Source organism: Salvelinus namaycush, chromosome 8 (genome assembly GCF_016432855.1).
Source record: "Salvelinus namaycush isolate Seneca chromosome 8, SaNama_1.0, whole genome shotgun sequence".
In the NCBI taxonomy this organism is placed as follows: Eukaryota; Metazoa; Chordata; class Actinopteri; order Salmoniformes; family Salmonidae; genus Salvelinus; species Salvelinus namaycush.
The window spans coordinates 62,904,740-62,928,846 of record NC_052314.1 but is presented as its reverse complement, the minus strand read 5'-3'; the positions used below and the strand labels follow the sequence as shown (position 1 = coordinate 62,928,846).

At 43.6% G+C, this 24,107-nt stretch overlaps 1 protein-coding gene across 1 annotated transcript in view; it reads right to left on the bottom strand.

Annotated features, from left to right (window-relative positions):
• The window catches only part of LOC120053047 (lipopolysaccharide-responsive and beige-like anchor protein), a 326,774-nt gene that overhangs the window by 221,350 nt on the left and 81,317 nt on the right, over window positions 1–24,107 (bottom strand). Inside the window, exons 11-26 of the mRNA XM_039000298.1 lie at window positions 23,884–24,017; window positions 23,296–23,404; window positions 22,681–22,833; window positions 21,903–22,071; window positions 21,441–21,520; window positions 21,242–21,304; window positions 20,232–20,329; window positions 19,303–19,395; window positions 17,476–17,584; window positions 16,377–16,458; window positions 13,731–13,854; window positions 12,832–13,024; window positions 4,359–5,930; window positions 3,939–4,117; window positions 2,167–2,320; window positions 1,293–1,473 (exon numbers count right to left, since the gene is read on the bottom strand). Of these exons, the coding sequence (XP_038856226.1) occupies window positions 1,293–1,473; window positions 2,167–2,320; window positions 3,939–4,117; window positions 4,359–5,930; window positions 12,832–13,024; window positions 13,731–13,854; window positions 16,377–16,458; window positions 17,476–17,584; window positions 19,303–19,395; window positions 20,232–20,329; window positions 21,242–21,304; window positions 21,441–21,520; window positions 21,903–22,071; window positions 22,681–22,833; window positions 23,296–23,404; window positions 23,884–24,017 (3,493 nt within the window). The remainder of the gene's footprint in view (window positions 1–1,292; window positions 1,474–2,166; window positions 2,321–3,938; window positions 4,118–4,358; window positions 5,931–12,831; window positions 13,025–13,730; window positions 13,855–16,376; window positions 16,459–17,475; window positions 17,585–19,302; window positions 19,396–20,231; window positions 20,330–21,241; window positions 21,305–21,440; window positions 21,521–21,902; window positions 22,072–22,680; window positions 22,834–23,295; window positions 23,405–23,883; window positions 24,018–24,107) is intronic.

Below are 24,107 nucleotides of genomic sequence, written 5' to 3'. Positions count from 1 at the left end.
ATTCCGAGCGCCGCTTTCTATTTTGCTTTCTATCCTTCTTTTATCCCCTCCCTCGTTTCTGTATTTGACAACTGACAAATGTCAACTCTGAACCGTCTAGATTAGACGTGGAAGTATTTAATCTGGAATGGTATGGAGTTTTACATTAAGGCCTTCAGGAGAGGCAGTGTGTGTGTGTGTGTTCGTGTGCAAGTTCCTCCTTGAAACCTTGTTACAGTCTACCCAAATCAGATTACTGCACCAGCAACAGGGAAAGAATACCTCATCAAAAATTAATCTCATAACGGCAGCTCTCTAAAAGCAGGCATGTGCTACGACAGCATCACTCTCCACCGAGGTCCCCACCAATGAGAATGGCCGTTGGGATAAACACAGAAAAAAAAACGCGACTGGCTATCAGCTGAACAAGGTGGCGTACAGGGCGACCATTTTGTTTACGAGCTAGTTTGTAAGGAGTATTTAAAAGCAAAAATGGATACCGGAGCACGGCCCATTACCCAAATGGAGCCGATGGTTTAAATCACCATGCATAGTCTTACTGTACTAGGGAGCTTAGGAGTTGGATGAGGGGTGGGTTGGAGGTTGGATAAGGTGGTTGGTGTAATGTAGTGCCTGAATAAAATGAATAATGTAAAGCATTTGAAGTATATTTTATTCAGCTAGCAGAGCAGGGGTCTAGCCGTGTCTCGGAGCTGTCACTGGGTTACTTTAATAGACTGGAACATGAGGCAGAGAAAGAGAAAGAGAGCGAGAGAGAGGCAGGCCTAGGGCTACAGCCAGGGCCATTACGGGGGAATCGACTAATCATAGGCGGCCATTTTAGAGTGTTGCAGCGCAGAGGGGTTATAATAACAAGATAAGAGAGGGCTGCTACGAGCCAAGAGAGAGAGCGAGAAAGAGAGAGGATACACTGTGGAGAGCTTTGGCAGCTCAGGCTGCTATTAGAGTCTACTGCAGTCTGATATAGAGGGGGATCGATAAAAAGAGGTGAATGAGGAGGAAAAGGGTGCGAAAAGGAGGAAGTGAAGGGAGAAGGAGGAAGTAAAGGGAGAAGGAGGAAGTGAAGGGAGAAGGAGGAAGTGAAGGGAGAAGGAGGAAGTGAAGGGAGAAGGAGGAAGTGAAGGGATGAGGAAGAAGTGAAGGGATGAGGAAAAGAGGGAAACTAGAAGGGAAGACATGTAAAGAACAGAACAGGAAGAGAAGATGGGAATGGGGAGAGGAGATGTGAGGAGATGGGAAGGCCAGAAGGGATGGAGGCGGAGAGAGAGGCAGAGAGGTTCTTCCATACGTACCCAGGCGAAGGCTCTGTCTGAGGATACCGCCAGAGGACATGTTCTTCTCAGCCTCGATCTCGGTGAAGTTGAGGGAGGAGGCGAAGATCAGAACATCCACCAGGTTGATGAGGCGCTGCAGGAAGGTGACCGACGCCTCCACCGACAGACCCTGGGACGGCTCAATGTTCTCCAGATCATGCTGAGGAGAAGAAGAGGGACAAACACCACCATCACTAGCATCATTACTGTCAAATCCAAACTAAATTATGACATGTAGCTATTAGTCAACTTAGGGACCATGTTTGGTAAGAAAGGAAATGGTTCAACGTCTGCTGAGCAACATCATCTTGTCAATTGAATTTCCACTCTGTCCATTTCAGATATCAATCAGATTAAATCCTCATTGAATTCAATCCCGTCTTTGAATCTAATTATGATGGAATTGACCCCTGATGTAGCCACAGCCATCAGTCCATACTGGACATTTTTTCCAGTGTAAATGGTAAAGGGAGTGGTATGGAGGGGAGACAGAGGCCCACAGGTCCATCAGGATTTATGTTATACTGGAGTGCTACTGTCACTGGGGTCAGACAGTACAAAAACACACTAACCATGTTAGCACTGGCCAACTGTAGTCTAATGTGATTGGCCATACACATACACCAGAGACAGACACACCAGACAGAGACAGACAGACACACCAGACAGAGACAGAGACAAACAGACACACCAGACAGAGACAGAGACAGACAGACACACCAGACAGAGACAGACAGACACACCAGACAGAGACAGAGACAGAGACACCATACAGAGACAGAGACACACCAGACAGACAGACACACCAGACACAACAGACCGACACAACAGCCAGACAGACAGTGTCTCTCACTGAGGAGGATGTGGCAGCAGAAAGCAGGGGCAGGATGCCTCCACAGGCCATGATGAGGTTGTCCACCACCTGAGAGATGAGGTGTACTGTGTTGTGGACAAAGACCACATTCTCACTGCTGTTCACAAAGTCCATCACCGTCTTAGTGGAGTGACTGGGAGAGAGGAGACGGGCATAAATTACACGGAGGTACATAGAAGCTAAACATTATAACCATTGAATCAATGTACAACACAATCAATGCCTTCAGTGCTTTCAGAAAGTATTCATACCCCAGGAAATATTCCACATTTTGTTGGGTTACAGCCTGAATTCAAAATTGATCAAATATATTTTTTCCCCTCACCCATCTAGACACAATATCCTATATAGACAAACGGAAAAAATGTTTTTAGAAATGTTTCCTAACTTATTGAAAATGAAATACAGAAATATCTAATTGACATAAGTATTCACACTCCCTTGTCAACACTTTGTAGAAGCACCTTTGGCAGCGATTACAGTCGTGAGTCTTTCTGGGTAAGCACACCTGGATTGTACAACATTTGCCCATTATTCTTTTCAAAATTATTCAAGCTCTGTCAAGTTGGTTGTTGATCATTGCTAGACAACCATTTTCAGGTCTTACCATAGATTTGCAAGCAGATTTAAGTTAAAACTGTAACTAGGCCACTCCGGAACATTCAATGTCATCTTGGTAAACAACTCCAGTGTATATTTGGCCTTGTGTTTTAGGTTGTTGTCCTGCTGAAAGGTGAATTCATCTCCCAGTGTCTGGTGAACAGCAGACTGAACCATGTTTTCCTCTAGGACCTTGCCTGTGCTTAACTCCATTCTGTTTATTTTGATCCTGAATCCCCCCCAGGCCTTAACGATTAAAAGCTTGCTCATAACATGATGCAGCCACCACTATGCTTGAAATTCTGTATTTTTATTCAGGAGAAAAAGTGAATTACTTTAGCACATTTTTTGCAGTATTACTAAAGTGCCTTGTTGCAAACAGGATGCCTGTTTTGGAATATTTGTATTCTGTACAGGCTTCCTTCTTTTCACTCTGTCATTTAGGTTAGTATTATAGAGTTACTACAATGTTGATCCATCCTCGGTTTTCTCCTATCACAGCCATTAAACTCTGGAACGGTTTTAAAGTCACCATTGGACTCATGGACTCTCATTCACTGCTTGACTGAGGGGTCTCACAGATAATTGTATGTCTGGAGTACATAGCGCAGGTAGTCAAAAAATCATGTTAAACACTATTATTGCACACAGAGTGAGTCCACGCAATTTATTATGTGACTTACTAAGCACATTTTTACTCCCGGTCGTATTTAGGCTTGACATAACAAAGGGGTTGAACACCCACTGACTGAGACGTTTCAGCTTTTCATTATTTATTCATTTGTTGTTTTTTTAATCCAGTTTGACATTATGGGATACTGTGTGTAGGCCAGTGACACAAAATCTCCATTTTAAATTCAGGCTGTAACACATCAGAATGTGGAAAAAGTCAAGGGGTGTGAATACTTTCTGAAGGCACTGTAGCTATTCAGGTTTTTTTCAACCCTTATTTTACAAGGTAAGTTGACTGAGAGCACATTCTCATTTACAGCAACGACCTGGAGATCACAATGTTTGCATGACAGACTGTTTTTTTATGTTGTAAGTTAGTGAGTTGGAAAGTCACCTGTCCGGCAACCATTCTAGTGTTAGAAATCAGATCAAAATGCTACGCAATTCTCCATGTATTTCAACCAATTCCCCTCCTTTACCTCCTCCACATCTGCACGTCAGTCTCGATGGAGAAGAGCAGGTCTGTGAGCAGGCGCTGGTGCATGTGAGACCAACGGAACTCTGGAATACGGAACATGGTGGAGCGCGCGGAGGAGCTGCTCTCGCTGGCCTGGCCTCCTGAGGCACCGGCTGCAGCCGTGTCGCCCTGATGAACTTCCTGTGGTACAGCACTCAAGACGGTTAGCAGCAGCATTTGCATTAGCCATATATATAAACAGGATTAGCTTAAACCAAGGAGTAGCTTTGGCTTCAGCATTAGCCATATAAATATAAACAGGATTAGCTTCAGCCATACCCACATACATACTGTACATTATAAAGCACTTATCGTGAAAGACACAATATACATTTAAATACATGTTAAGACCAGTAAATAGATGAAAGCAGTGATGACATACAGGTGTGGAGGTCTCCTTTAGCTCCAGTCTCTCTGTGTCTGAGGCCACACTGGACACATCCAGCCTGGCAATGTGGATCTCTTTGGTCTTGGTGGCAGAGCCAGGGCCCTCTGCTGCACTGTCTTTCCCTGCCTCCACAGCAGTAGCAGTGGCTACCTTCAGAGAGGTATCAGTCCTGGTGCTGGGGGCCTCTGTGGCACCTGAGGCCTGTGGGGCTTCTGGCTGGACCGCCTTGGTGCTGGGGGCCTCTGCTGGTGCTACAGCCTGTGAGGTGTCAGATTTAGAGACAGTGGCCCCTACTGCTGTTGGTGGTAGTATGGCCTCCAGGGCTGTAGGGGGCGATGTTGTGGACTCTAAAGGCTGCTGTGCTGGCTCTGTGCTGGTGGGGTCGGTGCCTGGTGCAGACGGGTCCAGGTCAATCTCCTCCATTTTAGGGGGTTGTGTCTGACTCTCCTCAGGTACAGAAGCAGGTGGTGTCTCTTGACTTTCCACTGCTGACTTTGTGACCTCGGCAACACTCTCCTCTTCCTTCTTCTTTTCAGTTTTAACCTCCTCTGCTTTAACCTCTTCTATCTCCTCCTCCTCAACTACAACATCCTCTGTCTTCACCTCCTCTGTCTTCACCTCCTCTCCACCAGCGGCGGAGACAAAAGAGGATTCCTCCATGCTGTCGTCGGTGGAGCTGGGTCGGACCTGGTCACTGACTGACTGGACAGATGCCCTGACTGCTGACTCCTCCGCCACGCTGCCCTTCTGGCAGGCCGAGATCACAGCAGAGACCTGTTCCTCCGGTTGCTTTGCCAGTTCCGGTTCCTTGGGTTCGTTCAGGGAATCTTCAGACATAAGAACGTCGGCGACTTTGTAGCTGTGCTTTTCTGACCCCTTCTCTCCATCCGTTTGAGGTCTTACTACTTTGTCGGTATCAGATGTTTTAGCATCGTCGCTTGTTTCTGTTTTAGCCACCTTTGCATCATCAGTTTCTGGCTTGGTCGCTTCGCCTGTTTCAGCTGTGCTAGCTGCTACAGCATCATCAGTCTTGTCTGTGGCGGTCTCAGTCTCAGCCATGGCCTCAACGGTCTTACTGCTGACTTTATCCTCAGTAAGTTTAGCTTCAGTCTCCCGTGTAGTAGCTTCAGCTCTGTCACCAGCACCTCCTCTCTGATCCTCAGAGATCTGATTCTGGACCTGCTGTAGTTCCTCATTATCCTCTTCTTCAGCTCTGGCCAGCATGTTGGACACCGTTATGGGTGCTTGACCCCTCTGACTTCTATCTCCTTCTCTCTCTGGAGGGCTGGGGGTGGAGGCAGAATCTGTTGAGGTTACTGAGGGAGGGGTAGTGCTGGGAGACTCCTGGTTCTGGGGGACCCCCTCTGGGTCAATGGTGAGCTCGATCACGGTGGAGGGTGCGGTCTCCTCCCCCTGATCCCTGTTGGTCCGGAGCTGGCCCAGCATCTCAAAGTCTCGGCTGGTCCCGGAAATGGTCCGAATACCAGCCGCATTGCCCTCGGAGCCCAGTCTCTGGTACTGACGGAACATACGGGCCAGGTTCTCCTTGTGCTGCTCAAAGGTCACCTGCAAACATAAACAATAAACAAAGCAAAGCATTAGTTTCGTTTGACAGGCGTCATGTGGGGCCTACAACAATCTTTAGACCAGATTTTACCTACATAGATAATAGATGTTTTACATTGTAGTCATTTAGCAGAACTTTAGACCAGATTTTACCTACATAGATAATAGATGTTTTACATTGTAGTCATTTAGCAGAACTTTAGACCAGATTTTACCTACATAGATAATAGATGTTTTACATTGTAGTCATTTAGCAGAACTTTAGACCAGATTTTACCTACATTGATAATAGATGTTTTACATTGTAGTCATTTAGCAGAACTTTAGACCAGATTTTACCTACATAGATAATAGATGTTTTACATTGTAGTCATTTAGCAGAACTTTAGACCAGATTTTACCTACATAGATAATAGATGTTTTACATTGTAGTCATTTAGCAGAACTTTAGACCAGATTTTACCTACATAGATAATAGATGTTTTACATTGTAGTCATTTAGCAGAACTTTAGACCAGATTTTACCTACATAGATAATAGATGTTTTACATTGTAGTCATTTAGCAGAACTTTAGACCAGATTTTACCTACATAGATAGATGTTTTACATTGTAGTCATTTAGCAGAACTTTAGACCAGATTTTACCTACATAGATAATATATGTTTTACATTGTAGTCATTTAGCAGAACTTTAGACCAGACTTTACCTACATAGATAATAGATTTTTTTACACTTTAGTCATTTATCCAGAGCGACTTACAGGAGCAATTTGGGTTAAGTGCCTTACTCAACATCACATTGATAGATTTTTCACTTAGTCGGCTCGGGGAGTCGAACCAGTGACCTTTCGGGTTACTGGCCCAATGCTCTTAACCACTAGGCTACCTGCCACCCCCATTGACTGAGGGTCAGTGACATGTCCAGAGTATCATCTCGTCACCATCTGGGAGTCTATAGAGAACAATTATCTGCTGTGGCATTTGAGGAAGAGACCATCACCCATCCATGTTAGCAGTCATAGATTAGTTAGTAGATATTGTAAAGTGTGTGTCTGCCAGTTGAACAGCGTCCGTGTGCCATCGGCAAATCATCCCTCTCCTAATTTAAGGCCCTGCATTAATCACTGTGGCTCTGAGGACAGAAAGTCAAAGGGGAGTAAAGAGGGAGAAAATACATCCAAACTAGATCATCTACGCTGCTAAGAACATTTAACTAAGAACATTTAGAGAGAGAGAGACAGAGACAGAGAGACAGAGAGAGACAGAGAGAGACCCTAACTATTTGTAATTAATTAGGCGTTAGTCATTAATGTTCTAAATTAGATGGCTACAAGGCTGGTCATTAATCTTCTGGTACTGGGTTGGCTGTGATTGTTAATCCATATCTGTTTTCTCAGAGTAGAAAAGTAAAGAGTCCTTTCTAAATGCACTGATAGTAACGGCCTTCTCTCTCCGGTTTAACGATCACAGTCTAGTGACTTAGCCTTCTCCCCCCCGCCATTAGTTTCTGCTTCATTTGACATTTAGCATTTTTTACCAATTAAAAACATGCTGCATTGCATTCAAAGTAGAGCAGTATGACCATATGGAAACTACACTGGAGTGGTTAGTCAGTGGAATATAACATCACACTGCGATGCAGTACATTAAAATGATGCATGTTGGCCTTAAATGGGTTTCTATAAAGATTGAATTACCATTAGAATGGGAGTACTGTACGGTATTTAAAACGGTGGTTAGCGTAGAGCTACGATAAGAGACCAGCAGCACTGGGTGGCCAAGGCATCAGTTTAGCCAATCTGGTCTAATTTAATTCTAGTCCACGTCTTGGTTAGAGGTATGGAACATTTTTATGGTAGTGTAGGAAAACAGTGCAGGCTATTCTAACCTGACAGCTATTAGCTGGACGCGCTGTCTGTAGCCAAATCATACAGCGCTTCAAATCGATCTTACAAATTGCATTATAAACAAAAATAAAATGACAAACTGAAAAAAAAAAAATAGGTTATCAAATTTCAATATCCCTCTAAACACCCCACCTGTAAACAAACTGTATTCTAATCCAGACATCTCATTTCAACTCAATATAATACAAAGTGACATCACAACGCAGACCAATCTGATATCTGAATGCAATGTAGGGTTTGGCTGCAGTCCTCCATCCTTCTCTTAGACCATTTAACAACTGTTCAGAGATCAGTTTGGGCCCCAGACCGCAGGCTGTGTGGTGTGAGGCTGTGTGGCTCACCACTGGTCCAGGGAGACCCCCTATAGCAGGATAGGGCCTGGGAGTCCCATTGAGATCAATAGATAGGCGGCGACCACAAAACAAAGGGGAAATGGGGAAAGCCAGCGAGCTCTAATCCAATTAGCTAAATGCAATTCCTCCCTCCTCCCAAATCAATGTTGTCTGTCTCTGCCTGCACTGCCTGCCGCAGTCCTGCCTGGACGGAACTCTTCCTTTCACTGTTTCGCGCTCTCTTTTTCCTCCCTCTCCCCCTTTTCCCCCTGTCCTCCCTTTCTCTCGCTCGCTCTCCTTTCCTAGATCAGTTTATCAGGTTCCCCTGATCATGTGAAGCAGGAATCCGAGCAGAGCACTGACTGGTGATGTCTTTGGGAACCAGAAGGGAGTCCATTAAGACCACATGGTTAAGGACAGCCAGACAGTTACATTGTCCTCCTATAGCTCACACAGTTGGGTTCCCAAGCTATGGGACAGGGTCCACAGGTGGGCCACCAGATACAGTCTCATTTGTTGAGGGAAACGAAGGTACTACGTAGATATCCCAATAACTCCCACCGCTCAGCCTCAGCAGTGTGGAACTTCTATACAATACACACTAGGCCTACAGTTTACCCTATGAGAAGTCCTGTAGACCGTCGTGTGTGTGTGTGTGTGTGTGTGTGTGTGTGTGTGTGTGTGTGTGTGTGTGTGTGTGTGTGTGTGTGTGTGTGTGTGTGTGTGTGTGTGTGTCCGTGCATGTGAGCAGCCCTGGTTAATGTTCTCCATGTCCTGCACTTCCCTCTCCTTTGTGGAGTTGTCGATGTGTCCATCTCTGCATGAAGGCTGAACAATAGAGAGAGAGGCTGGAGGCTACATCTCAACATGTTGAGTCTCAGTACTGGGAGGGTTTGTACTGTGGATCCATACTCCCTTGTGTCTTGTGAACTGCTGCTCGTAGAGAACTAGCGTCCACATTAGAGTAAACACATAGTTTGTAATGTGTACAAGCTGCTATTGATCTAATAAAAGGCTACAGATAGACATGATTCAAATAGGACTATATCTGAAAGCCCCATCTGGCTTCTTCTGCTTTACAGGCACTCCTGCACTAATGTCTCTTTATCTGTTTATGTCGGATCATTTCCACAAGGTGGATACTACAGAGAAGCTGACTGTTGAAGCTAGAAGGGTATGGAGTCCTTCACACACTGATGACTGATTTACAAATCTTCCTCAAATCCAACTCATTTGTGTGCAGAGCTGGGAGAAAGGCATTGTGTGTGTGTGTGTGTGTGTGTGTGTGTGTGTGTGTGTGTGTGTGTGTGTGTGTGTCAGCAGGCCCACCTGCAGAAACATCTGCCTGGTCTGCTCACACTGCGGCACAAAGCCTGCTGCTGCTCTGGCTCAGATAAAGGACACACACATTTGTGTACACACATGGGCGCGCACACACACACTAACATATTTGTTCATTCATACAGAAAGGTGTGCATTCATCATACTTTTCATACACATGTGCACCCACCCCACACAACCAACAGTTACACACAGGCGTGGCCTTTGACTGCACACACACAGGATATGCCAGACGGTCATTCATGTCCAATTGCAACTAAAGTCACCCAGCAGGTCCCAGTGCTCCAATCATATCATTTCATATTATCCCAGGTGACCATTCAGGAGTCTGCAGCAGACTATAGGGAGATCTGTAAGTCACCTGAACTGGTGTCATCTAGACTAGTGCTGCTTTAGCTCAGTCTGGGCAGGCAAGGAAAGATGGAAGCAATTTCTGAAAATCTCCCTCTCTCGCCCTCTCTCTCGCCCTCTGGCCAATGTTAAATATACTGTAGTACAGTTCATTTAACCCACTACTGTAAATATTGATGCAGGATGAAAACTCAGTCTTTTCCACCACTGACGTGTACAGGTTTGGTCATTATGATTAAAAAGAGGCTATAAGTCAATGTTTAATATCACCTTGTTTATCCAGAATTACTGATTTGAAAAGAGCAGGAAGACTACATCAGGCAGAGGTGATTTCATTGTAATAATGTAAGTAATAAATCAGTGATACAGGATTCAGTGTTCATGTAAAAAGAAATCATATGACTTAAAAACACAACATTATTTTTGTGGGAAATGTAGAAATTAATTTATGCAATTTTCATAAAAATTCACATAAGAAACAGAGGCACTTCTTTTCAATTGCGTAATGTAGACAATGTGTTCCAAATTGCATATAAATAATGAAATGGATAGAGGCTTAGATGCATAGGAGAAGGTGTGTGCATACAGTATGTAGATATTTCTGAATGTGTGTCTGTATTTATCAGGATGCTCCCGGTGGGCTGGTTAAATTGATGAGGCCTTGTTTCTCTGATTGTTGAGGTGCAGCTAAGGATGAATATTCAATGTGTTCAGAATAGGCTTTCTAGAAGCCTCAGAGCGAAGGAGGAGACAATGTGTGGGTAGAGGGAGAGAGTGGTAGACACACACACACACACACACACACACCCTGCAGCCGTGGGAGGAGAGAGCAACAGTGACAAACAGCTCTGGTGCTACAGAGGTGGCAGGAAATCTATCAAACCGGACAATAAAATTGCAATTGAGTTTCTCCAGCTTTTTCTTTTTAGAGCAAATGCATGTATCTGGATGGCTAGTGCCCGCCGCACCTACCCAATTTAAACACTGCATGGACCCTGTGTGTGTGTGTGTGTGTGTGTGTGTGTGTGTGTGTGTGTGTGTGTGTGTGTGTGTGTGTGTGTGTGTGTGTGGTGCTGTTTTTAGATTAGTGCTGGGGCACTGTAAACAGAGCTAAGCAGCAAGAGCATTAATCTTGTGCAATTATGGGAAAAGGGCAATTACCATCTGTCCAGTACTGAAGAGAATGATCAATTCCTCTGCTCACTCGCACACTTTTTTGCACAGCGGCTGGTATGGCAGTGTAGTAAAGTGAAACTACAGAACAGCGTGTGATTGTGGCCATGTGCAACGTGCTACAGCAATAAGCTCGGGGCGACACACAACCCTAAATACACAAGGTGTTATTTACAAATAAACAGTCACTTTGGGTTTGTTTTGTACTGCACAGGACTGATGTCAATTGGACAAGCCTATGACTTTTAACATGCGTCTTCGCATCCGCTCCCAGCTAATTTAAAAGGGTAATGTTTCTGCAAAACTATTCTTTAATATACAATATATCAATAAATATGCGAAGAATCATTCATGGTGTGCTTTCATGGAGAATTATTTAAGGTCTCATGAGTAAATAAGATGCTGTGTATTTACTGTTATAGTCTACAGTGTAGAAAGCAATATTCGTGATTTGATGTTTAAGCTTGTGTAAAACTCTGAAGTGAAATAGTACCAATCATTTGTCTATCAACAGCTTTAGTACAAAATTACATCACAAAAAGGAAATGACTGAAAAATGACTGTCACGATAAGCCACTTAAAGTCCAAGGCAAAAATGCAGAAACGGCAGCAGAATAATTTGGAACAGTCTAGCCAGAATTGGCGGTGATGTTATTTTGTAGTTTTTTTTTCTTTTTTTCCCACAACTACATATTTACTCAGCACTGTCCTTACCAATGATATGAGAAATCCTTCAGTCAGATATGATAGTGGATACAAAGTAATTTTTTCGCATACAACCTTTAGGTTGGATACACACGGACAGGTTTGAGGTGGGGTACGTAAATGTTGAGGTCAAGAGCTTTTGGTCTAGCAAATACTGTGCAACCAAGCCAACCAACTCCAGTCCTGAGGAGAGAGACAGAGCCAAATGGTGTAACTGTGCCCCCCAGTGGCCTTTATCCATCACTACATCCTCAGAACTCCATAGACATCCACCTCAACACAAAAATAGCCTAGTTTCCCTCAACCAACCTCCAATCTGCCAAGCTTTATAAACCACCCACACCACAATCCAAATTACTTCACTGCATTGGAACCTGGCACCGTAATCCAATATCAACAATTAATTTTTAAACAGCCTTTTTTAAATTGAGTTTCTGAAATAAGAAGAGCCGGTAGTTTATGTTTAACTAAAGAGTGGGAAACTCAATACATAAATAAATGACTAGAAGGGATGGAAGAGGAAAAAGAACTGATTCCATTAAGCCAGCACACTGCCGTTTTCACATCATAATCAGCACAAGATTTCCACCAGGCTGGATCTGATGGGCACCGAGAGAGAGGCACTTCTCTGTTAGTCAGTCACTATTAATCTATGAGTGGGTCATTGAGGCTAGGAGGGATCTTTGGACATTTCCTCTGAGACTGTTATTATGTCAGGATCAAACTTAAACAAGGAAGCCCCTGACTGGTTGGATAGAGACTTGAGATAGATCTTGACGGCTGAGCGCCCTGGAGAAGCTGAGGTAGGAGAAAGGGCAGCGAGGTGAGTGGAGTCTAATTTCAGAGTGCTAAAGAAAGAGAGAGAAAGTAAGAGGAGAGTGAATGAGAGCGGGGGAGAGTGTGTGTGCTCACAAAATAATGAAAAGAGAAAAGGACGTAGCTAAAAAGAGAAGAGAGAACAAATAGATTGGAAGAGCAAGAGAATGAGTCAACAATCCACAGAGACGTATAGAAACCTATCCAGAAGCTCTGCGTCTCTCTGTGAGACAGAGTTTGGTTGACCGTCTGACGGGGTTAATGAGCTCTCTGACCTTGGAGTGGGTGATGGACAAGGTGTCCACCCACACGCGCCAGCCGCCCCACTCGTACTTGATGGCGTGGTAGAGCAGGATGCGGAAGATGGCGTACACCATCTCAGTGACCTTCTGCTCCTCGCTGCTCTTGGGGTTGATGAAGCACAGAGAGAGCATCCAATCCTGCCACACCGAGCACTGCAGCAGGCTCCTGATAGACATACACACAGAGATATGAGCGCTCCGAAGACTCAGTACTGTATGTGCGTGCATACACACAAACATAACAAACATTTGCAAACAATTCTACATACACAGCACACTCATGTAGTGTACAGATACACAATATCACACATCTTCAAAACATCCTGTACTCTGAGCATATGAAGGACAAAGCTTGTTGGCCTCCTTGCAGTAAAGCCCCAGCATGGCGCCGGCACAAGGAACTGGGAGATGTAATCGGACAGGGGATGTATGCCAGGATAACATGTACTGAACTCAACCAGAGGGCTGTACTGAAGTGATATTGTTGCAGACCTGGGTTCAAATAGTATTTGTTTCCTTCCAAATACTCCCTAGAGTGGATTGATTGAGCGTGATTGAGGTTGCCTGGCGCAACTGAACCAATGGAATAGTCGCAAAACTGCAAAGCTCCGCCCACCTGGCACTCCAGGCGGGCTCAAGCAAATCCTCAAAGTATTTGAATGATTTCAAATTCTATTTGAACCCAGTTCTTGTTTAATGGTAGTTGTAGTGTAGTCCACTACAGGGCTGAGTCGTTCCTTACCTCCTGTTATATATGCTGTTATTGAACAGATCGATCATGTCTGACAGGAAGACCCTGTCGTAGTGTACTATGTAGTGTACTAGAATGTGGTGTACTTGGTAGTATACTTCAGGGCTGAGACGTTCCTTACCTCCTGTTATCTTTGCTGTTATTGAACAGTTTGATCATGTCTGACAGGAAGACCCTGCGCACCTCCATGCTCTCTGGGGAGAGGGGAGAGTTCTTCAGCAGGGCAGCGATCACCTTCAGGACCTCTGTCAAAACACAGGAAAACACGTTCTGTTAATGCCCCGTTACGGTGTCTGACACGGTTTAGTACACACAGACGCACTACTTTCCCTGCAGGGTTACTGACTCGGGTCGTACAGAACAGACGGTCAGCAGAGGAATGCAGAGAACAGACTGTTGTCTGTCATAATATCATATCTTCATTAAAATAAGGAGTTTTTAATACCGATTCACCAAATAAGAAGTGATTAAGCAAGAGACAGAATCTGAGAATTCATTTAAATAAATGAATCAATTTAAATAAATTGTGACATGCTACAATACTGATTTTAAAACATTTAAAAATATCCTAATATTGATACCGAATAATACCATTTTACTCCCTATGAGTGACTCAAATTGTATATCCTAAACAGCAAAAAAAATAAGGGATTTTTGAATGAACACACTTTCCATGAAACAAATCAATTGCAGAGGGAGTAAGAGTCAGACCACAATTCAACAACACAATCAGACAATTCATCTCAACATGTGTGAATCATTGTGTCACAAGCCATCTTGATTTGACTGTCAGCAGACACCTCAACATCTATGTGGTGGAAACGATCAAACAAAGTTTGCTATTGTTTCAACTCAGAGATGTGTGTGTCTGTCTGTGTGTGTGTGTGTGTTTGTTTGTGTACCACGCCTGCCAAAGTCCTATGCAGGCTTCCTGGAACCCTTTCTCTGGTTAACCTAAAGAGACTGGCTGTTTAGATGAATTATATAGACTATGTCAGTGTCCATTTAGCTTGAGTCAGGAAGGGGGGGGGGGGGTTTATGATTTCACTTTGTCGTCTTGGACCTTGGTGGTAACCGATGGTAACCAACAAGGACCCCTCGCAGCCCAGACGTTTATGTTGTTTCTATACGCCTTAGTCAATCAAATTATGAATCACTGAACTCTCACTGGCAGAAAATTACCTCTGCATGTTACTGGGGGATGGAGGGATGTGAGTATGGGGTCTTTTCCCCCCCCCATTTGGTCTTGGGTTCTTTCCATGGAGTAAATTTAAGGGAAACGGTACTTCCTTAGTTTGTTTGATTCGCTCTGACGTTACTAAAGACTGCAATCAGGCCCATTTTGAGGCTTCAGAGCAGATAACATCAAGAAGAGAACGCAGGCAGCTACAGTAAAGGAGAAACAGACTCCATGGTGCTCCCATGGCTCAGAACTCCCATAAAGTGTGTTCAGTTCACATGCAAAAAGCACATAGGACTGTCTCTATTTTACGCAACACACGACTGGATGCCTTTACCACAATAAAGGGCCTATGCTAATCAATGTGTGACTATGTGATGTGTAACACACACGCGTACACACACACACACACACAAATGGAGCTTAATTGTACGATTAGAGCAGGGTTAAAGTAAACCTCAGTTGTGATTTCAGCCTGACTCAGTTTTTTCCCCCCTCTCCGCCACAGCTGGGGAAGTTGATTCTCCCACATATGAAAAGGTTTTGAGAGCTGGCATGTGAAATTAGAGGTAAGTAATGGTCTGAAAATACTAGACTAGGACAAGATGAGACAAGTACATTGATCAAAGCAATGAGGTTGCTATGAGCTTGTTACGTTGCATCATACAGAAACTAAGCATGGACGTTTTCCCTCTTAATGAGGCATGTATTAAAAATATGCCACCGGTAGTAAAAGGGAAATAGCTACATCTCTGGGAGTATTACTTTAAATTACTGTATGTGTACATTATCAGAATATTAAAAAGATAAACATCAAATGAGAACCCCTTTGGAGAAGACAGGGTCATAATTCAAACATAATTTTAAAATGTTTCTAATTGCCAAGAAAAAACGTAAAATGGTCTGTGAGATACATTTTTAACTATAACTTCCTGTTCCTCTAAACTCTTATTAAAAATACCACATAATGCAATAGTATATCAACTTGATGAAATATTAAATTGCCATGTAAGCTTGTTGCATCATGTCCCAGATGGCCTTAATACCTACTTTTGAAAAATGACAATTGAGTTTCAAAACTAGGAAAAGTCTTCTTATTAACATTATGTATAATGCCGCAGGGCCTGGTGTTGATTTCATGACGTCTTTAACGATGCACTCATTTTATTCAGTTCCACTTCAGCTGTTGTGTGAACGTCAACTGAATAAAACGGATATTTCACAACTTTAATTTGCTGTGAAACATAATTTTCTTTTTTAAATATACTGTCACAATATCATTTCATTAAGTAGTTTTCTTTCTCTCAATAGCTACTCTTTTTAATTATTTTTTCAAAAAAATGATTGAATTAAAATGTACCAGCTGAATCTTATAGCCCAACACGACCACCATTAGTCTAATCGTATATGATCACATACCGTTTGAGTAGTATAGTTTTGTAGCCTCAATTTATGCTCCACATTTGTTGGCCAGTATATAACACTGGCACCGGCCGTAAGGGAGAGGAGGCTCTCTAGGTCTGGTCAAGCACGCAGCGGTAGGTAAAGGTGATTTATTTAGCGGTAGGGTGCCGAGGGGTGACTCACGCGGGTTGACAATCTTCACATTGGAGTCGGGGTCCGGATGCTGTTTATGGATCACTTGAGTGCAGATCTGCTCGGTCAGGATCTACAGAGAAGGAGAGAGATAAAGAAGAGACGCGGGGAGAAAAGAAGAGGGAGAAACAGAGGAGAGCCATAAATACTTTTATGTGAATCTATAGCTCATAGTAACAGCACCAAGAAGTACATGAGTTCCACATTGCAATTCCACAGTCACACGTATTCAGTTCAACCACGATCTGCACAGAAAAGGGAGAAATAAGATTTACATAAATACTTTTCTGCATCTATAGCTCATACTAACAGCACCAGGGAAGAGGTACATTGAGCCATAGAGAAATCCACATATGTTCGTATGTGTTCACCAAGTCTTCACAGAAGAAATAGGTAACAAGAATCAGTGCCGAAACGAATAGACGGCAATATCTCACAGTAACAGCAGAGGAGGAATACATGAAATTCCCCCAGTGTCTCCTGACAATCCCAAATGTTTCTGTGTGTCAAAATACATCATTTACAGGGTCAGATACAACAAGTCCATGATTCCTGTGGAGTTTAACATAGTGTGCATTAATGTCCATTATAGTGTGCAATTATGCCATTATAACATAGATCCATTAACACAAATGACCATCATTTAAGTTAAGGCATTACCAATGGGTAATAATAGAACATCACGCTTCAAAATGGACTGCAATGTTTTCAGAAGGGATATGCTATTTAGGTCCAGACAGAAGGAGAATAGCTAGAGCTGACGCTAGCCACAGGAAAACTAGAGTTTAACTACACGTTCTATACAACTTCATCAAACAAAATATAAAAGCATTAAATAATTCAGAAAACACACTTCTAATCTAAATAATGTGTTCTCAGAATGAATTCATGTGTAATCAGTGCATGTATAACTGAACTAATACAGTGACGGAAATCATCAGCCAATGCAAATACAAAATGGAGGGCAGTTAGTATTAGGATTTATAGGGGAGGCAAAGAGAAAATAGCTTTGTATATCAACTACTCCATTTTCTTCTAGACTCTCCTACACATACATGGCAAGGAAGAGACGAGAGAGGGACTAACTGACCTCGAAGAGCACGTTGTAGGTTGTCATGCTGAACTGGTTGGAGTGGAGCATCAGTCGCTCGTTGAGCAGGGAGAAGAGGCCGTGACCCAGCATGACCTCGGACTTCCTCCTGGAACAAAGGTCAAGGGTCATACGGTCAGTGAGTATCCATTGACATTTGGTACCAGCACATTGATCACTGTATCCACAGTGTATCAGTGTATCGTGTTGCACTTAATTACATGCAAAGATTTTAACTAGACAGTTAACTATAAATTCACAAAAGCATTACTTGGCACCATTGTATGGTATAGCAAGCAATGTTTCCAAAATGGTGGGCAGTACATATTCCATTTTGGGTTGCCGGTCAAGGACTGGTTGAGGACAGACAAGGAAAATTCCCGAAGCCATAGGGTGAGTCACGGACTATGAATGTTTGTGAACCACCGCTTGTGTAAGCTTACCAGTGCATCAGAACACATTTGAACACAGTTGAAAGATATGAAAAATGCACCCCTGCAGAGGCCTGTCAGGACCCTTCAAAGACAAGTATCCCTCAGAGCTTTCATCTCTGAGTATCATTCATCTGTACATATTCTGGGATGATAAAGCTAGTATAGTCAGACAGCAAAGAGTCTGACTGTCTAAGACTTTTTCTCTCAGGCCCCCTTCCAGCATTAGGGAACATCCTCAACACACATGCCCACGTCTATTTCTAAGGGCACAAGCACTGTTTATGACAAACTGTTCAGTCACCTCTTGTTGGCGGAGAGAAAATGTTGCAAATTTAAAGCGTATTTTTCATGCGGTGCAGAGCAAATGTTGCAGTTTTAAAGCATGTGCAATGTGTATTCATGTGATATTTTTGTGACTCAAACATTACAACAAAATCTATGGGCTAAAAAACCTAGCTAAAAAATGTTAGCTGACATGGGCTAGTTGATCTGGACATTTCTGACAAATTGTAAATAGCTCTCTAAGGTACGTGATGACTGACATGACGAGGAAAACTGATGATGCACGACCCAATTTAGAAATTGCACCTTGTGCATTCTACTATTCCAACTTTCAAGAGAAAGTTGAAAGCTGGACTGTGTTCCCGTAACAACAACAAAAAGAGTGAAATGTTTTTTATTTTATTGGGGGGGGCACTGGGGATGAGGATGACGGTGGGGATGAGGATGACGATGACGCTGGGGATGACGATGGGGATGAGGCTAGGGATGAGGCTAGAGAATATGTACTACCACTGATCAAAAGTTTGTGAGATCAAAAAGGAATCAGTAGAATTGGAAATAGAGCCTCAATGAGACCTGCACTGTATTTTATCATGGGCTGTTTTCTTGCGACTCTGACATCTTAATTGGTCGCTGAACCAAAGGAGGCTTACGAGTGGCTAATTTGTTATCTAAAACACTTCTACACAACTAGAGGCAATTTACTCTCCAGAGAGAGAGAAATAGAAAGGGCTTTAACGCCAGCTATTCATTTTACTACAGTACGCAGGCTGAACGAAGATTAGATATCGACCTCCACCTGAACGAGACCCTTTTCTCTGTAGATACTCAGCTCCATGATGGGATTTGGCTCTTAGAAATATACAACTGAGGAGAGGCCATTTTGAATTGAAAACCCTTTTGGCTGCCTAAAGGTAAATTACTATAGAATTGGAATAATTACATCAATGGCTGAGCCTAACTGAGTCCTTCTATAATCTGGAACAAATATGCTTTTAATGTCCAAGGCAGAATTGAGTGCTTTTATGTGACCAAACGTACGGACAATTCTTAATAATATCCTACAGACAAGAGTACAAGGTAAGTGACAGTAACATATTAGAGTTCTTACTTAGCGGGCAAGTGTTTGAGGAAGTAGCCCAAGACTTTGAGTGCCTGAACTCTGATTCCTTCACTGTTGGAAGCCAGCAGCTTATAAATGGCCCTGTACAGAAACAAAGAAAAACACATGAATACTAAATTTAACATATTTAAGCAAATTTAACAGTATCTCAAATTATTTAAAAAACTAAAAGAGTGTATCAGAACCAAACATTTACAGAATCACTTCATGACAGATTATATCTGCTTTGTGAACCTACTATACAGTTGTATAGGACATCTACTTTGGTCGTAAAATAGAGGTGGTTGGAGCCTTTATGAGTGGCTAGTAAAATGAGAAGGCACCCAAAATGTGTGTCAGACAAAGATTTTCAGAAGCCTTTAAAGTGGGCCTATATCAGACACCAGCCCAGACATGCATGGTTGACACACTACATTTAACCCCCTGTGACAGAGAATGCAAACAGGGTGACTAAAAAAGCGACATAAATCTTGTGTGCCGTCGTCGCTGAATGTCAATAGTCCTGCAGATAAAGGATCAAATGAAGCCAGTAAACCATCTTTATTGGCCTCGGTGTCATCTGGCTTCATTTTGGCTTCATGAAACACAAACAGAACCACAAGGGCGCATCTGAAATGGCACCCTAGTCCCTTTATAGCCTCTGGTTAAAAGTAGTGCACTATTATACAGGAAATAGGGTACCGTCTCTGGCACTACAAATGTAACACGGTACCATTTGGAAGGCACACACAAAGTAGGCTAACATCACAACGATCTTGTTCTCAGAGGCCGCAGGGCCTGTGGTGGAGTATGCGCCACCCGTTGCCACGGGAGATGACGTTAGAGTTACAGTACCGTCATAGAAGTCAAATGACTAGAACGTAATTCCCATTGAAGTTCTATGATGGGTGGTGGGTCAATCTATTCCTGAAGCTCACCGAACTCCGTTGCGCTGATCAAAGGCCTGCACCATGGAGCCGTGATGCTCCGACATCAGAGCCACCAGCAGCTGAAGCACATCCATTAGATTGTCGTCCTGGGAAAATAAATAAAGTTGTACTGAATTGAATGAATCAGATCATGGAGGAGGCCTTGTTGTTAGCATTATTAGCAATATGATAAATAGTGTGTGTGCGCGCACTAATGGGCTCGCAATTAGCATCGCCTTTCACTGTGGAGTCATGCAACCCAACGAGAGATGAATAGTGTGGCTAGTGGGTGTGCTGTTACACCATGTATCATCATGAAGCAGACACCAAAACACACCCTACTGTACAGACACCCACATGGATGCAGAGTACCCACAAACACAGGCATTGACCATGTAAGTGCAATAATTAATACTGTTTATTTTCGCACTAATTATTGATTAATTGGTGACACACAACATCAAAGATCAAACCAGTTTCCATCTTGATTAGTAATGGTCGCTACGGAAACAGATCATTAGTCATTGATAACAAATGTTGATGGAATGAATAATACACGGAAACAACGGAATTATCTGATGAATGAACAATCCATAGAAGACTGTAGAACTCCCGAAGGAGAGCGGTTAATCCCCTTGTTCCTGCAGGGATTATTCCTGCTTGTTTTACAGCACCATTATTTCTCTATGCATCACTGCAGTGTAAACACAGAGGCTTCTGCGAGGGAGGGCTTGGTGAAACTTGGCAACGGTTAAAAAGAGCCTGGTCGTTTCCCCGGCCCAGTGTGATTGCTCTGTATCTATAGTAGAGCGGAGAGAGGGTCTGGGAGGCCGGAGCTGTTGGCTTAGAGTGCCACCTAGTGGGCAGTTATATACCTCAAAACTGTAAAGGAGCATCGAGTAAAGATGAACAGGAATTACAGGAGAGTGGATACCGCTGAGCGGTATATAAAGTATGTATTGTATAAAAGTAGTGCACTGTATAGGACATGACATTTTGAATGATCTTTTAGTACTAACCTCATGCATGGTGAGCAGGTAGTTGAGAATACTCTGAAGCTCATCTTCCTTCACTCCGTAATCCTGAAAATAGAGAGTACAGAACAGAAATCTAACTCTTCACCGATCATAGTTATTGTAGATTAACATGAGGTGTAAAAGGCAAAATATATATATTATTTTTAATATCATACGAGATTCTCATTACATACACACTCACCTTCATTATGAGTTGTTTCACAAACAGCAGCAGAAAAGCTCTGAGAGAGTGGATCTCCTTCTGATTTGGTCTCAGACCGTCTACACACACAGACACACAACGACAGACACGCAGGGACAAAGTCATTAGAGAAGGTCTGTTTTCAAAAGGATGTTATTATTATTTAGGAGTGCACAGCTGTAGGTAGATAATACAAAATGTTTATTCTAGGTTTAGCAAACAACATAGGGGTACAAGAAGGACAGGAAAGCACATTCTGCAGGGGACACAAAGGACTGGATGATGGACCCAGTTCCACACAGCAAAAGTAGCGTGCTGCTCAATTCCATGGCAACACTGGTCTGGGGGAGGAGAGGTATCGGTCTGTATCAGTATGTGTAGAAAAGTGTGTGTTAGTGGAAATATGAAAGAGTGCGGTGTGTGTGTGTGTGTGTGTAGGGAGGCATGTGTGTGTTCTCCTACCGAGGCCCTTGGGCGTGACTCCGCTGCGGTCCTGGGGGTTGACGACCCAGTAGTAGTACTTGAGCGTGTGCATGACCTGCAGTACCGTGCCCACCCTGCGGATGGCGTTGTAGATGGTCACCGTGCTGATGAACTCGGTTGACAGGTAAGTGTACAACACCAACTGCACCTGGGGGGTGACACACACACACACGTGCGTGTGTTCTTACGTACGTACTCGACTAACCGGTGCCCCCGCACATTGACTCTGTACCGGTACCCCCTGTATACAGCCTCGCTATTGTTATTTTACTACAGCTCTTTAATTATTTGTTACTTCATATATTATTATTATTATTATATTTTTTACTTATATATTTTTTACTTAACACTTATCTTTCTTAAAACTGCATTGTTGGTTAAGGGCTTGTAAGTAAGCATTTCACTCTAAGGTCTACATTCAGCGCATGTGACAAACAACATTTGATTTGACGTGAAAACCCCAGCATGAGGTGAGGCAGAAATAAAATCCAATAGCCTAACCTACTGAACGCTGGGCTGTTGCTCTCATGTACGGGAGGAGAGATACAAGGACTAGAGTATGAAAGGATGATGGTGGGATGGACAGAGGTGGGTGGGTGTGTGTGCCTGTCTACACGTCACATGTGTCCGTGCATGAGTGTGTGCCTTCATGTGCCTACCTGCTTGCACAACTGTGTCCTTGACTGTGTGTCACCGTGCATGCGTCTACCTGCCTGCACATGTGTTTGTTCCTGTGCCAGTACCTCTCCTCTCTTACCTTGGCAGGGGCATGGATCCAGATGGCAGGGTTGAACAGGATGTGGTCACACAGCTGCTTGAGCAGCAGGACGCCGTTCTGCAGGTTGCTGAGGTAACGGGCGAAGGCCAGCACGATGTCCAGCACGGGCCGAGTCACATGCACCTTGGAAGACTACAGAGGAGGGAGGAGTGGAAGGGAGCAGAGGACACCCACAGAGAGAAAGGTGAATCAGGTTAACTCTGTGTCTAACAAGCCCACGTCAGCTGTAACCTCTAAATGCAGCTAAGGGGGGAAAAGCAATTAGGGCCTTAGATGTAAATAGACTTTTAGAGTAACCTATATACCTGACCACACACACGCGGACACAATCAACAAGCTACCAGATGTAGGGGCGTTTAGCACTGGTCTCAGAACAGACAAATGCAGTATGGACTTGGAGGGCACAGCACTGAGGCTGAAGGACAGACAGCTCAATATCTGCTCCTCTCTGATGTAATGGACAGAGTGCTGGGAAATCATATTATCCACCTTCCAATTTCAGCACAGAACAGCAATTAGGACAGACGAGAGGAAGACTGCGGAGTGTGAATGTGTCTCTGGCGAGGGGGGTGTTGTGTGTATCACGTCTCTCACCTTCTCCAGGGTGTAACCGATGACCAGAAAGCCCTTGCAGGCCAGGACCTGCTCTTGCATAGCCACAGAGTTCTTCAGCAGCTCCATCACAAAGGACAGCAAAGTGCAACTGGGGGGGGAGCGAGAGCGAGAGAGTGGTTAGCTGCTGAGTAAGACTTGCCCCTTACAGGGTATATCCTATAGCAATTGTCTAATATAATGAGGGTGTCAACATTCTACCATTCTGCTGTGAGAACACAATCTATGCAACACCTTCCCCTTGAGGGCAGACAAAAGCCACAAAGCCATGATTGAGAACATTACTCAAGGACTAGGGGCACTAATATTCACAACTGGTATCCAGGTTTAGTAGGACAAGACAACATTATGCCATTTGCGCTGCCGTCATGCATGGTTGAATCCGTTGAATTAGCAAAACAACTTCTACTTAGTGAAAGCAAAATACTCTAGACTGCAGGGCGAGTTCAAACACAGCCCCACCAACACAATGCACTTCCTCCCACATGGCTACGCACAGATGTGTACAGTATTTTAAAAGAATTGAATAAAGTCAATCAATCGATGAATCAAAAGACAGTAGTCCCCTACCAGACAGAGGTGTCCAGTTCATCGCTGGTGTGCTGGAGGTGATCCAGCTGTGCAAACAGGGGGAAGAGGACCTGCACTCCCCCAATGGAGTGGATGGCACTCTGGACCGAGTGGGTCACCACAGCCTTCACATCCTGAAGAAGGGAGGAATACATACACAAGGATCAGGGGTATAATTTTTATTTATTTAACCAGGTAGGCAAGTTGAGAACAAGTTCTCATTT